This window comes from Ogataea angusta (assembly GCF_019207475.1).
Source record: "Ogataea angusta isolate 61-244 chromosome Unknown 61-244_NODE_3_length_881311_cov_93.026150, whole genome shotgun sequence".
Lineage (NCBI taxonomy): Eukaryota > Fungi > Ascomycota > Pichiomycetes > Pichiales > Pichiaceae > Ogataea > Ogataea angusta.
The window spans coordinates 189,088-202,648 of record NW_025065217.1 but is presented as its reverse complement, the minus strand read 5'-3'; the positions used below and the strand labels follow the sequence as shown (position 1 = coordinate 202,648).

The 13,561-nt window shown below is 52.1% G+C and overlaps 9 protein-coding genes across 9 annotated transcripts; 5 read left to right on the top strand and 4 right to left on the bottom strand.

The window, feature by feature from the left end:
• Positions 1-190: 190 nt before the first annotated feature.
• KL928_001568 (beta-tubulin) lies at positions 191-1,694 on the top strand (the record flags this gene model as incomplete). The annotated part of the gene is made up of 2 exons (XM_043201947.1): positions 191-221; positions 352-1,694. The coding sequence occupies 2 exons, from the start codon at positions 191-193 to the stop codon at positions 1,692-1,694; spliced, it is 1,374 nt and encodes a 457-aa protein (XP_043060845.1).
• Positions 1,695-1,928: 234 nt separating this feature from the next.
• On the top strand, positions 1,929-4,907 carry KL928_001567 (uncharacterized protein; the record flags this gene model as incomplete). Its single annotated transcript, XM_043201946.1, has 1 exon — positions 1,929-4,907. One exon carries the CDS (start codon positions 1,929-1,931, stop codon positions 4,905-4,907), a length of 2,979 nt encoding a protein of 992 aa, XP_043060844.1.
• Positions 4,908-4,927: 20 nt separating this feature from the next.
• On the bottom strand, positions 4,928-5,296 carry KL928_001566 (uncharacterized protein; the record flags this gene model as incomplete). Its single annotated transcript, XM_043201945.1, has 1 exon — positions 4,928-5,296. One exon carries the CDS (start codon positions 5,294-5,296, stop codon positions 4,928-4,930), a length of 369 nt encoding a protein of 122 aa, XP_043060843.1.
• Positions 5,297-5,571: 275 nt separating this feature from the next.
• On the bottom strand, positions 5,572-6,089 carry KL928_001565 (uncharacterized protein; the record flags this gene model as incomplete). The annotated part of the gene is made up of 2 exons (XM_043201944.1): positions 5,572-5,999; positions 6,074-6,089. 2 exons carry the CDS (start codon positions 6,087-6,089, stop codon positions 5,572-5,574), a joined length of 444 nt encoding a protein of 147 aa, XP_043060842.1.
• A 62-nt stretch (positions 6,090-6,151) lies between these two features.
• KL928_001564 (uncharacterized protein) lies at positions 6,152-7,678 on the bottom strand (the record flags this gene model as incomplete). The annotated part of the gene is made up of 1 exon (XM_043201943.1): positions 6,152-7,678. The coding sequence occupies one exon, from the start codon at positions 7,676-7,678 to the stop codon at positions 6,152-6,154; it is 1,527 nt and encodes a 508-aa protein (XP_043060841.1).
• Positions 7,679-7,769: 91 nt separating this feature from the next.
• Positions 7,770-10,445, top strand: KL928_001563 (uncharacterized protein; the record flags this gene model as incomplete). The annotated part of the gene is made up of 1 exon (XM_043201942.1): positions 7,770-10,445. The coding sequence occupies one exon, from the start codon at positions 7,770-7,772 to the stop codon at positions 10,443-10,445; it is 2,676 nt and encodes an 891-aa protein (XP_043060840.1).
• A 197-nt stretch (positions 10,446-10,642) lies between these two features.
• On the top strand, positions 10,643-11,785 carry KL928_001562 (uncharacterized protein; the record flags this gene model as incomplete). Its single annotated transcript, XM_043201941.1, has 2 exons — positions 10,643-10,674; positions 10,801-11,785. The coding sequence occupies 2 exons, from the start codon at positions 10,643-10,645 to the stop codon at positions 11,783-11,785; spliced, it is 1,017 nt and encodes a 338-aa protein (XP_043060839.1).
• A 94-nt stretch (positions 11,786-11,879) lies between these two features.
• KL928_001561 (uncharacterized protein) lies at positions 11,880-12,725 on the top strand (the record flags this gene model as incomplete). Its single annotated transcript, XM_043201940.1, has 1 exon — positions 11,880-12,725. One exon carries the CDS (start codon positions 11,880-11,882, stop codon positions 12,723-12,725), a length of 846 nt encoding a protein of 281 aa, XP_043060838.1.
• A 12-nt stretch (positions 12,726-12,737) lies between these two features.
• KL928_001560 (uncharacterized protein) lies at positions 12,738-13,559 on the bottom strand (the record flags this gene model as incomplete). Its single annotated transcript, XM_043201939.1, has 1 exon — positions 12,738-13,559. One exon carries the CDS (start codon positions 13,557-13,559, stop codon positions 12,738-12,740), a length of 822 nt encoding a protein of 273 aa, XP_043060837.1.
• Positions 13,560-13,561: the final 2 nt, after the last annotated feature.

The window sequence follows — 13,561 nt, the reverse complement described above, 5'->3', positions numbered from 1 at the left end:
AGCTCGGGTGTATTTATTAACGAAAGGTAAACAAGGCGTGCGCGGCTCAAGATTTTGGCGTTGGGAAAATGTTTTTTTCAAAAGCAGTAGTTCATTTGTTTACGTTTGTTACAACAAGATACCACGGCCTTTCCATTGGAACCACCAGATTTTAAAAGGTCTTTAAGCTTTAACAACACCGCAAGTTGCAATGAGAGAAATTGTAAGTGTGCCCGGTCTGGGTCGGCGACGCGTATTGGCGTTGTGTCCGCCTGAAAATCTATAACCCACCACAGGTTTCGTGTGGTGGGTGTCTGAACAAGTACTAACTGTTTTAAGATCCATTTGTCTACTGGCCAGTGTGGTAACCAGATTGTAAGTATATTCGACGCGTCTTATGTGTGCTAACGTATCAGGGTGCTGCCTTTTGGGAAACCATTTGTGGCGAACACGGTCTAGATGCTGACGGAAACTACCATGGAACAGACGACATCCAAAAGTCCAGGCTCAACGTCTACTACAACGAAGCAAGCAGCGGAAAATACGTGCCAAGAGCAGTCCTCGTTGATTTGGAGCCAGGCACCATCGACACTGTCAAATCGTCAGAGTTTGGTAATTTGTTCAGACCAGATAATCTCATATACGGCCAATCTTCCGCTGGCAACGTTTGGGCCAAGGGTCACTACACAGAAGGTGCCGAGCTGGTGGACTCTGTCCTGGATGTCGTCAGAAGAGAGGCCGAAGGTTGCGACTCCTTGCAAGGTTTCCAAATCACCCACTCCTTGGGTGGTGGTACCGGTTCTGGTATGGGTACTCTGCTGATTTCCAAGATCAGAGAAGAGTTCCCAGACAGAATGATGGCCACTTTCTCTGTGATGCCCTCTCCAAAAGTCAGCGACACCGTTGTGGAGCCATACAACGCTACCTTGTCTATCCACCAACTGGTCGAGAACTCGGACGAGACCTTCTGTATCGATAACGAGGCCTTGTACGACATCTGCGTCAGAACTTTGAAACTGAACCAACCATCCTACAACGACTTGAACCACCTTGTGTCCTCAGTTATGTCTGGTGTCACCACTTCGCTCCGTTTCCCAGGACAATTGAACTCCGATCTTAGAAAGCTTGCCGTGAACCTTGTGCCATTCCCAAGATTGCACTTCTTCATGGTTGGCTATGCTCCGCTGACCTCCATCGGATCGCAATCTTTCAGATCGCTGACTGTCCCTGAACTGACCCAGCAAATGTTCGACTCCAAAAACATGATGGCTGCTTCCGACCCAAGAAAGGGAAGATACCTGACTGTGGCTGCTTTCTTCAGGGGTAAGGTTTCCGTCAAGGAGGTCGAGGACGAGATGCACAAGGTCCAGACCAAGAACGCCGACTACTTTGTTGAGTGGATTCCAAACAACGTTCAATCTGCCGTTTGTTCTGTTGCTCCTAAGGGTCTCGACATGTCTGCCACGTTCATTGGAAACTCGACCTCCATCCAGGAGCTGTTTAGAAGAGTTGGCGACCAGTTCAGTGCCATGTTCAGAAGAAAAGCGTTTTTGCACTGGTACACCTCCGAGGGTATGGACGAGATGGAGTTCACCGAGGCAGAGTCCAACATGAACGACCTTGTCAGCGAGTACCAGCAATACCAGGATTCGAACGACATTGACGAGGAATTGGACTACGCTGATGAGGCTCCATTGGAGGATATGATGGAGTAAGTGCAAGGTATCTAATTTTCCGCTTGGTTGAGTTTCATTTCTTTGGGTTAATGCGAGATCCCCCCTTGTGCCTTGCTTTTGATAGCCGAACACTTGCAGACAACATACGAATGGGACTCTGCCAGAAATCTGTTTCGACTAGTTTTATTCAATATACCCCCATAAGTTGTCAAGTAATTATATATAATCCTGGTTTTCTGTGCAAGGCTGTGTTTTCGGTTTTTTAATATCTAAATGTTTTGGCCCAACCTCGTTGTCTCTTGCCAGACGCTGCCCGAGGTCCAGGAATTGGCCGCGCGGCCGGATTCCAAAGACCGTTCGGCGATGATCACGTACGAGCCCACGCCGCACCGCGACCCGATTCTCCAGGTCGTCACCAACGTCCCCAACTTCCCGTACGTTGTGATGACGTATCGGTCGCTGTACCTATTCGACTCTCGGACAAATGCTCCCATTGGAGCGCATATACGCTCGGACAACTCGCTGGAAGAGTTTGGGTCCAATCTGAAGATCAAGCGGTCTCCGAGTGGAAAACAGTTTGCGGTGGAGACTTCCAAGAACATACTTCTTATATTCACTCTGCGGAGCGAGCTGAGCGACGAGCTACTCACAATATTCAACACAGAGGGCAAGGTGATACAGAATGGGCTGCCTGTTTTGACCGAGACGGCCAATGGCGCGAGCGGGCCGGACAACCTGGTGAAGAGCTTTATTAACGTGCTTCTTAGCGAGAACCAGATGGAGCTGCCGAACTACGACTACGGGCTTCGTCTGAAGCTTGTTCTGAACGTGCAGAGCCCGCTGGCGGACTACTTTTTCTCTTCCAACGGACACTTGCTGCTGGTGAACTCCGATCCGCACGCTTTCCAGCTGATCCAGCTGGCGTCATCTCCGTCCCAGTCCGACATCGACGCCAAGGACGAGGGCAAGCACATAAAATTCATTCTGGTCAACGAGCTGGAGTGGTACAAAAGCAACAGCGGGGCAGTGACGCGGGAACTGTTTTACAGCTACGAAATGGGCTGCTTCTTGTGGCTGGACCAGAACGGTGGCTGCTGGATAGTCCAGAAGCGCGGCGGCACCGACAACGTGGATTTCGTTGGCGAGCAGGTGCACCGTGCCGAGGACGGCAGGGCTGTGAAGTGTCTGGTGAACCATATGAAAAACCTGGCGTATTTTGGACTGGAAAACGGGGACCTCGTGGTGGTGCAGCTGCTGCGCAACATGACGGTGAAAAAATTGAAGGTGTTGAAAAAACACGTTTCGTCGCACGGGCTGCGGGACCTCGTGCTCAGTCCGGACGGCGACTCGCTGATCGCGCTGTACGAGAACGGCTGGAACGTGTACTCGACGCTGGGGAATTTAAATTTCTCGACGTACGACTACGAGAGCGCGGCCTGGCTAAAGCCCGCTAATATCGGGTTTCTGAACAACTTCGAGCTAATTCTTTCTGTTGGCAGCAAGCTGTACAAGCTGAACCTGATCACTCTGAACCACTCGCGGTTTCTGAGCTCGGCAACGTTCAAACGGCCCGTCCTGATGGCTGCCGACCGGCTCTCGCTGTTTCGCGCGCTCGACAAAAATCTCATGGACCATCTAAAGGGCAAGTCCACTGTAACCAACAAGGAGACCAGTATCTGGCTGGACGTGATGCTGCCGCTCTCGTTCTACATTGGCAACCGCGACATCCGCTGCTGCGCAATGAGCGACGACGGGAACAACGTGTGTCTTGTTGGTAGCAGCGACGTTTTCGTGTACAGTCTGCTGACAGACGAGTGGAAGGAGCTGAAACTGACCGAGAAGGGCGACAAGCCGGACATCAACCCGGTGCGCGTGTGCATGTGGTGGAAAAACCACCTAATCTTGGGGTCCAGGACGTTTGAGACCGAGACCAAGTCGGAGGTGATTTTATTTTCCACCAAAATTCTTAGCAAGGGTGTACCGTTCACGTACGAGCAAATTGTGTGGGGGTTCAACTTTGCGGAGACCGCCTTCGACGAGAACTTCCTGCACCTCAACATCGACATAGCCGGCGACGAGCTGCTTGTCATGAGCGACCGCCTGAACTGCTACACGTGGAAAATGAGTTTCAACAGCCAGGGCCGCAGCTCCAGCTCCATACTGCTGAAGAAGTCCAACGTCTATCAGCTGCGCAACTGTTTTGAGAGCGAGATCGAGTCGGTGGTGCGCAATTTCAGGGCTGTCGTGAAAATCAACGAGGACGACCTGCTGGTGCTGTCGAACTGCGAGCTGGCGTACATCCGCAAAGAAATACTGTCTGTACGCGAAAAGGCCGTTTACCACTCATACCGTGTGAGCTCGACCGTGGAGTACGTGGCGAAGCTCACGCCCAACGTGGTGGCCGTGTTTGACGGCTGCGAGATCTGGCTGTACGACTTTACGAACGAGAAAAATATGATGAATATCCTGCCGATCGCCGTCCAAACGGGCAACCAGACCCAGGTGCGCGAGAACGGCGTGCTGGTCGTGGAGTCCAACGGCACCAACTCGTACCCGCTCACGATGCTGAGCGACAAGAACATGATCTTTGGCATTGAAATCGACTCGGCTCAGGGCGCAAACCTCAAGGTGGAGCCAACGCGCAAAAACTACCTCAACAACGTGCTGGACCACTATATCCGGCTGAATCTCGAGGTCGACCAGGGCAACAACAGCAACATTCTGAGTCTGTCGTCGATCTACAAGCGGTTCCACCGGTTCAAGCACTTTGTGTTTGTTCTGGAGCTGCTGCTGATGAATTATATTCAGAAAAGCTACGACGGCCAGGACGACGGGCCGGAGTATTTTGACCGGCTCATCAAGCTCATCAAAATGACGGGGATCGAGTACTCGGTGTACCTAAACTGTCTCAAGAAAATCGAGGTCCACTACTGGTCCACGTTCTTCACACGCTACTCAGAGAGTCCGCGAGACATGCTCTCCAAAATTTACAACGTCGACAAGGACTTCAAGCTGTCGGCGCACTACTTTATCATCATGCTGAACTACGAGCAGACAGACGAGAAGATCGGCGAGAAGGACGTCCAGCTCATCAACGACATCCTGGTGAAACTGGTGCTGACCAAGGATTTCGAGACGTCGTTCGAGCTGGTGCGTTTCATTAAGCTGATCGACGACAAGATGTGCAACCGCATCATCGGCAGCCTCGAGTCGGGACTCAACACCTACTCCAACGGCCGGATAAATAAATAGATCATAAATAGACACGCTATCTAGCTGGCTCCCTTGAGGAACTTGTCGATGAAGGAGTCGTTGGCAGTGTTGTCGTACGAGCTGAACGGCTCAAAGTACATCATCACGTGGCATTGCTGTTTCCAGAAGTTCACCAGCTCTTGGAACTCCATTTGCGCTTTCATGTATAGCACGTTCTGCACGGCCAGGTCGTTCACAAACCGCTGTCTTTCGAACTCCTGACGGATCTTCGTCTTGACCTGGGAAGCAGGCACGTCCAGGTCGTAGTTGTTGACAAAGTTGCGCGAATGTCTCAAATACCGTCTATACAGGTTGAGCACGCGGATCCGCATCTCTGCGCTGGACGTGGAAAACCGCGTGGTCTCTGCAAAAGCCGTAGGAAGCGTCATATCAAGGAGAAATAAGTTATTTTTTCTCCACTTTTTGGGGATTAATTCTATCCAAAAAAATATATTTATTTTATTATATAATGGAGTCCTGTGCTATTTATCAGCACCCGTCCAAATTTGGGTTTTTGATAGGCTCTCTGCTGGCATTGGGCATCTACGTGTCCTACATACCCCAACACGTCAAGATCGTCAACCGAAGAACGAGCGAGGGTCTCTCGCCACTGTTCCTGCTGCTGGGATCCTCGTCTGGGTTCTCTGCCCTTGTTAATCTGCTGCTAGTCAGCTCTCCCGCGCGCAGATGCTGTTTGAACGAGCTCAGCAGGTTCCAGTGCATCTACTCCCAACTTGGCCTCATCCAGGTCGCCGCCCAGGCCGTTGGCTACTCGCTCATCCTGATCCTTTGCGCGTACCTCACAAGACCCCCTATAGACCTTCCTGGCTCGAACGAGGAGAAAATCGCCAAGGCGTACCGCGTATTTCTCATGTACGTGGCACTCAACACTGCCCTTGCCACCTACTTCCTCTTCTTCAACGCTGATTTCGAAAAGACAGTAGCCTTCGCCAATTTCAGTGGTATCCTGTCCACGATCCTCGCAACGGCACAGTACTTGCCCCAGATCCACACCACATACACGCTGAAACACGCAGGAACGCTTTCCGTGCACATGATGCTGCTGCAGACCCCAGGCGGGTACCTGTGGAGCTTCTCGTTGTTCATGCAGCCCGGCTCGTCGTGGAGCAGCTGGCTGCCCTACTTCACGGCCGCCAATTTGCAACTCGTGCTTCTGACCATGTGTCTGTACTACAAGCGCCACAACCCAGAAGAAACACCGTTGTTGATATGACAGTCTAACTTTACACAGAAATGGTCTTCCAGACGTTCAGACCGTCCGTTCCCGTGCTGACCAAAGCACCAGGAATCTGCTTGTGCCATCTCACGTCCTTGACGTCTTTCTGCCAGTGCACAAACAGCAGCTGAGGTGGAATGTCGGACAGCTCCTTGGACTCCTCTTTCTGCTGCTTAATCTCCTCGTCGTCGGCCTCCACAGCCAGGTCCCATAGGGTCACCGTGTTGTCCTCGGACGAAACAGCAACAATAGACTCGTCCAACGGGTTGAATGCAATGGAGGTGACGGCAGACTTGTGGAAATCGTAAGAGACAACCGGGGAAGGCTGGCTACCAGGCTGGAAGTTTCTAAGGTCCCAGACGCCCCAGGTTCCGTCGTCATGGCCAGATGCTAGCAGATAGTCGAGCTTGTCGCACCAGGAGATCACGTTCACGTCGGTCTTGGAGGCCACGACGTTGAGCGCAGGCTTGTGCTTCTTGGATCTGGTGTCCCATATTCTGACATAGCCGTCTGTTCCTGCGGTTGCAAAAACCGTCGTTTCGGACCGGGACCACTGGATGTCCTCGATCGATGCATTACTGGCCTGATAGGCCGTCTTGTCCGTCACCCACTTGCTGCCCGTGCCGTTCGTCAGATAAATTCTGCCCGACATGTCTCCACTCAGCAGAGCACCAGAGTCTACAAGCGGCGACCAGTCGAGTCCGTATCCCTCGACATTTCCGTGGTTCTTGACAATATGCAGCGGCCGCTTGTTCTGTTTCGGAATCACGTACCCTGGAGTGTCGAAGGCCTTCATTTGCGCGCTCAAATCGAAAATCAACACCTCGGCACTCTCCGACATGGTGGCAGTGTAATATTTGCCTGTTTTCTGTGCCAGAGGAAATACACGGAGTCGGTTGGTCGTGTGGCTCAGAGAAACGGTCTCGCTTTCCAAAATAGGGTCGTGCTCGTCCTCATCATCGTCGTCGTCGTCGTCGTCGTCTTCGTCGTCGTCTTTCACCAGAGTCTTGGCCAGCGACGACAGCTTCATCACGATCATCTCATTATCTTTGTTTCTTTCGGCCTGCGTGGCGGTGGTCACGTACATCGTGGCCGGATATCCCCGCCTCTCAGAGCCTAGACTGTCCGGCATCACGTCCACGGTGAGACAAGGCCACGGCATGTTCACGTTATGCAGCATTTCGTAGACACTCGGATCTGGCTCGAGCACCTCGTCTGGTCCAAGGGGTCTGGATCGATGAGGCAAATACAGCTCCTTTTCGCCTTTGGCCGGTTCTGTGTCGCCCTCATTTGCCTTTTGCAGTGCCTCCTGCACTTCCTCCATTGGCTGGTCGTTGTCTTCCTCCCCAGAGGTGTCTATCTCTATGATTTCTCCTTCACTCTCATAGTCGTCTCCGGAAAGGTCTTCCATGTCGCCTTCCACCTTCGAGCGGTAATCGTCGACCTCCTCTGCCATGTGTGCCTCTGTGGTGGCATTTGGGTCTCTTTTGGCAGAATTGCCGTCCACAACGTCCTCTGCTGCTCTTTTGGACATGCTAGATGATAATTAAACTTTTTCAAAAATTTTTTTTTTTTTTTAATAGCCAACCCAAAATGGAAGTAATATATAGATTAAATTATTTTGTATGGAGAGAAAAAGCTTCCTCGATCAAGAGCCGCCGCCCGGGTATATTGCCGGTATAGGCCGTGGAGCCACTGGATTTACTACACAGGCTGATCTGGGGAGCTCTCGACGGCTTCCTGCGGGCTCATTCGCACCGGAGGACGACAACAACGAAGTCGACGAAGAGAGGTTTCTAGACGCAGACAACGACGACACTGGCCGGTTCGGTAGTGTCGGTGACGACGACGATGACGCAGACCGGATATACGATGAGATTGAGGCCAAGCTTCAAAGGAAAAAGGCGAGGCCCAGAAAAAGAGCGTTGAAGGACGCTCTAGAGGACGAAAACAAGGTCCACGTCCAGGAAATCAGTATTGGCCAGTCCATCCGCACAATCGGGGAGGAGTTCAAGGAGTACAAGGAGAAACTCTCTGAGGTGTCCGCCGAGGACTGGCTGAATCTCCCGGACTCTGGGGATTTTACAAAACGGAATAAAAGAGCACGCAAAGAGATGCAGGAGCGCCAAAGATTTTACAGAAACTCGGATCTGGTGACCAGCGGGCTGCGTGATGCGGGCAGCACAGGTGACAAGGCTCTTTTGGACGAGAAGGACGTGGACCTGACGGGGCTTTCTCTTGCCAAGGAGAAAGTGCTGGCTGGACAGCTGACCAGTCTTCAGGACGACAAGGCCGTGTCTGTAGACGCAGAGACTTATTTGAGCCAGCTGCAAGAGGTTTCCGGTGAGATCAGCACGGAAATTGGAGACTATCATAAAACGCGGACGCTTTTCGCCAAGATGCGAGAAACCAATCCGTATAAACCAGACGCATGGATAGCCAGTGCGCGGCTGGAGTACGAGGCGAAAAAGTATAAGCGCGCGCGGGAACTGATCCAGCAGGGCTGCGAGAAGTGTCCTAGGTCCGAGGAGGCGTGGCTGGTGAACATCGAGATGAACAAACAGGACGTTTCTGTGTGCAAGGTGATCATTGCCGAGGCTGTGCGATACAACGCCAAGTCGGTGCGCTTGTGGCTCTGTGCTGCTTCTTTGGAAGCGGACAGTGTGTCCAAGAAGCGGATTCTACGAAAAGCTCTCGAGTTCCTGCCACGGAGCAGCGAGCTGTGGCTGGAGGTGGTGAAGTATGAGGACGACGAGACCATGGCGCTGCGGATGCTGCAGAAAGCGACAGAATTGGTTCCTGGCAACGTTCCGTTGTGGCTTGAGTACGCAAAGCGCGGCAACACTAAGCAGATCCTTGAGCAGGCTCTGGAAAAAGTCGACTCTGTCGATGCGCACACTGTCTGGATAGAAATGGCCAAGGACGAGGAGCAGAGAACTGGCAACGAGGTTAAGATTGGCCGCATTGTTGAGTCTTGCTTTGAGCACACGTCTCTAGACAGAGAGACGTGGTTGGATATTGCGTCGCAGTGCGAGAAAGACGGGTTTTTGCTGGTAGCCAGAGCCATTGTGTTCAACAGCATGAATTTGGGCGTTTCTGACGACGACAAGCTTGATATCTGGAAAGCGGATGCTCTGGAAAGATCGCCTGAGATCTCCCGATCGATATACATGTTCATCACGGCAAACTTTCCAGACGATATTGAGAGCTGGATGGATTTTATCAAGATGGAGAAATCACTCAGACAACACGACCAGCTCTATGTTGTCTATGAGATGGCCAGGCACGCAAACCCAAAATACGAGCTGTTCTATCTGATGTATGCTAAAGACAGGTGGAAAGAGGATGGTGACGTTGAGAAAGCCAAGGAAATCATTGCAGAGGGGCTGGAGATGAACCCAGAATCCGAAGATCTCTGGTTTGCGGCACTCAAGCTGCGGTCTGGAGAAGAGGCGAGACAGCTGTTTGTCAAGTGCAGAGAGCAGCTCGGCAAGAAGACAGCTCGGGTGTGGTACAAAAACGTCACTTTTGAGAGACAGGACGAGAATCGGGCAGAGGCCAAGAAACTTGCCGAGCAGGGCATCCAGCACCATCCGAAAGAGTTCAAATTGTACCTGCAATGGGGCCAGATTTTGGAGGAGGAAAATGAGCTGGCAGCGGCTGCAGAAATATACCACAAAGGAACGCTGATGTGTCCAAATAGCCCGCTCCTCTGGGTCCATCTCGTGCGAGCATACGAAAAGCTAGGCAATCTGATCAAGGCGCGCTCGATTCTGGACCAGGCGGTGATTTCGAATCCGTTCAGTGACCGGATCCAGCTCGAACGTGTGCTGCTCGAAGAACGAGCACACAATCGGTCTCAGGCCGAGCGCATCCTGGCCACTGCTCTCAAAAAGCTTCCCAACTCTGCGCTGCTGTGGCGTCAAAACATCCTGTATGCCAAACAGTCGCACCGCAAAAACTTGTACACCACGGCTCTAAACTCCACTAACGACCACCCGATGATCATTCTCACTATTGCCAAAGATATGTGGCTTTCCGGCAAAGTTTCACGCGCGAAGCAGTTTTTCGACGCCTGCTACGATAAAGACGCCGGTTATGGCGACTATTACATCCAGTACTATGCATTTTTGATGAAACATGGCACGAAGGGTGAAATTCAGGAGCTCGAGGCTCGCTTCAAGGAAAACGATCCTCATCTCGGCGAGGAGTGGTGTGCCTTGATAAAAGACGTTCATAGGAAGGACACCGACCTGGAATTGTTGAGAAAGGCGGCGGAGAAGGCAGCAGGGAAGCAATGACTTGGTTGCAGACTGTAGATAGATGTACATTAATTGTATTATTAATTTGGGCAGCAAAATAAATACAGCATGTCCCTAGCAGAGGTTTACCAGCAAGGGGAAGCCCTTGTTGGCGAAGCGGGTCTTTCCTGGAAAAGTGTGTGTGTTCGGTGAGCAGACGTGGTTTCTAGGAGAGCAGGGATAAAATTGCTTGAGTCATGCAACGCGACAGAAGAAATGTTGCATCGCCGTATCCGGCCAAATAATTTCTCTAAAATAATCATTCTTCTCTGATGAACAGAATAATTGGCCTCCGGCTCGGCGGGCGTGCGATCCCCAGAGCTACCGCACAGACGAATGTGGAACTCTTCTGGAGGAACAGACTCTACGCAACGGTCAAGACGGACAACATCGACTGGGATCCCATGAAGACCTCGAAACAGTTGATCAAAGGAAGGGAGTTGGAGTCGAAAACGAGCAGACGAATATTTTTTGGGCTGCTGTGCCTGACACCCGTCGTGACGTTTCTGCTCGGATGCTGGCAGTTCCAACGTCTAAAGTGGAAAAATAAGCTGGTTGCCGACTGCGAAGACAGACTCACGTACAAGCCGCTTCCGTTGCCAAAGTCGGTCACTCCAGACCAAGTGGGCGATCTGGAGTACCGCAGAGTGCTTCTCACGGGAAAATTCGACTACAGCCGTGAGGTGTTTGTGGGTCCTAGACTGGAGAACGGCCAGAAAGGATATTTATTGATCTGTCCCCTGATCCAGTCAAACGGGGCGGGCGAAGTGCTGGTCAACCGTGGCTGGATCAGAGAGGACAGGGTGATTCCAGAGAGCAGACGGCTGCAGCACCTTTCGTGTCCGCAAGGCGAAATCACGGTCGAGTGTCTACTAAGAGTTCCTCCGTCCAAAGGCAGATTCCACATGGAGCACGAACAAGGCTCGAAACTGTACACGTACCTCGACTTGGAGGCGATGGCGGAGGAGTTGCACTCACGGCCGCTTTATGCCGTTGTCGTCCAGAATTTCAGGGACCATCCAGAATGGCTACCAAAAAAAGACCAGGAGAGCATTCCATGGTGGAAATTCTGGGCCAAGTCGCCGCCTCCGCAAGAGACTCCCGCCCAGGACCCAGACGCAGAGTTCAGCCCGTTGCAGTTTATGAACGCGGGCGTGCCTCTGGGAAAAGCGCCAACCGTAGACTACACGAACAACCACCTGCAGTATATGGTCACGTGGTGGGGTCTGTGCTTCATCTCGACCATTCTGCTGCGCATGGTGATCAAGAACAGCAGGGTGATCAACCCAAAGATGGAAAAGACGGAGAAGCTCAAGCACGCCAACAAGTACCTGGGCTAGTCTGTACATAGTATTACTCCGTGCCACATCCGTGCACCGGTGCGTAGCGACGCGTATTTGGGAAAAATAATAAAATAAAGAGTATTTTTATTTAATGAGACCGTTCGAAAACGAGGGAACGAGCTCGCGGCTGCCGATTGTGCGGCCGGCTACGCCGAACCAGAACCGACGCAGCATGCGGTCGTCCAACCTGATAGGCACGTCCACGTCGCCGGCGTCCAAACAGCAGCACTATCCTCTATCGTCCCCTTATCATTCGCAACACAACCCGCCCTCTCTGTCGACTCCGGGGTCTTTAGCGCAGAGCGACTCCACCGAAGCCGCGCAAGACGGGGCCCCAGCATCCGGCGAGTCCGATCTGCCGTTTTTCGACAAAGCCCGACAGTTTGAGTTCATTGACCATCTGGATAGCATACACATGAAGCTGTTGAAGCTGAACGAGATCCATGAATCGCTGACCAATTTCAACGAGTCGTTTGGCTCGTTTTTGTTTGGCCTCAATATCAACGCATGGTGCGTGAACTTTGAAGAGGCACCGACTCCAAAAACCTGGAACCAGAAACAGCAGCTGGACGAGATCCAGACCAAGATTGACTCTCTGCAAGCAGAGATCGAGAAGCTGGAAAGAGAACGCAAAGACAGAACGATCATGCCTCCCCCAGGGCCTAGTAAAGCCGCGCAGACCAAAGAAACTCCCGCGAGACGATCGTATCTTCGAGGCAATAGCCGCGCGGTTTCGAGCTCTACAAGGCGCCAGTCGTCGATTCCGAAGCTTGTGAGATCGCATTCGTCGTCATTGAACCAGACACCAATACAAAAACCCGCCGCGACGCCCAGCAGCAGACTAAATCTGTCCTCTGCGAAAAAGACCAACATACGACCGGGAAGCTCGCAGGAGGACGAAAAATGGCAGGTCAAGGGACGCAAACCTTTTAGATGAATACATAATAACTCATGGCTTAGGGATTCTCAGGCTCTTGCTAATCATCAGACAGCCCTGGACGAAGAACAGTCCACTGAAAGGGTGCCACTCATAGAACTTGCCCTCCCACAGGAGTCCCAATGGCAGATCGGCGGCGGTCCACTGCTTGTAAACAAGGAACGACATCAGAAACACGAGCCACAGGGATGACGGAATAGGCAGTCCTTCAAAATACTTGGACTTGCCAGTGAAGTCCTTGGGAATGTTGGAGACGGTGACGTTGAATCTGGCGAGTCTACCGAGCCCGCACAGAACGCAGAAGGTGAGACAGAGAGCGTCGAGCGTGGTTTGAAGCCCTATGGCAAACGCAATCGAGGCGGGAGCAACTCCGAACGAGATTAAGTCTGCGAGCGAATCGAGCTCCTGGCCAATCAGAGAGGCCTTGTTTCTGAGTCTGGCGACCTTTCCGTCGAAAAAGTCGAAAAATAGGCCCAGCAAAATGAAGAAAATGGCTCGCTGCACGTAATGGCTCTGGTGCGTCAGCGTGAATCTGAGACATGAAATGATCGAGTAAAAACCACTAAAGCCGTTCAGCATGGTGATGAAGTCGGCCATATGTAGGTTTCTAATGAAAGACAGATGTCTATTGTCCGAAGTGAATGCTATGATATCGGTTTCATTGGGCGGAGGCAGAGGCTCGTCGGTCAGAGAGAAGATCGAGGACATCGACGAGGACCGTTTGGTCTTGATGTTCTCTATGGAAGCACCTTCTGAATCAGACGCGTCAGACATGGCCGACTCCGGCGGTGGAATTGAAGGTTTTTTAGCGGTCCGAGACGGTCTCTTAGACATGA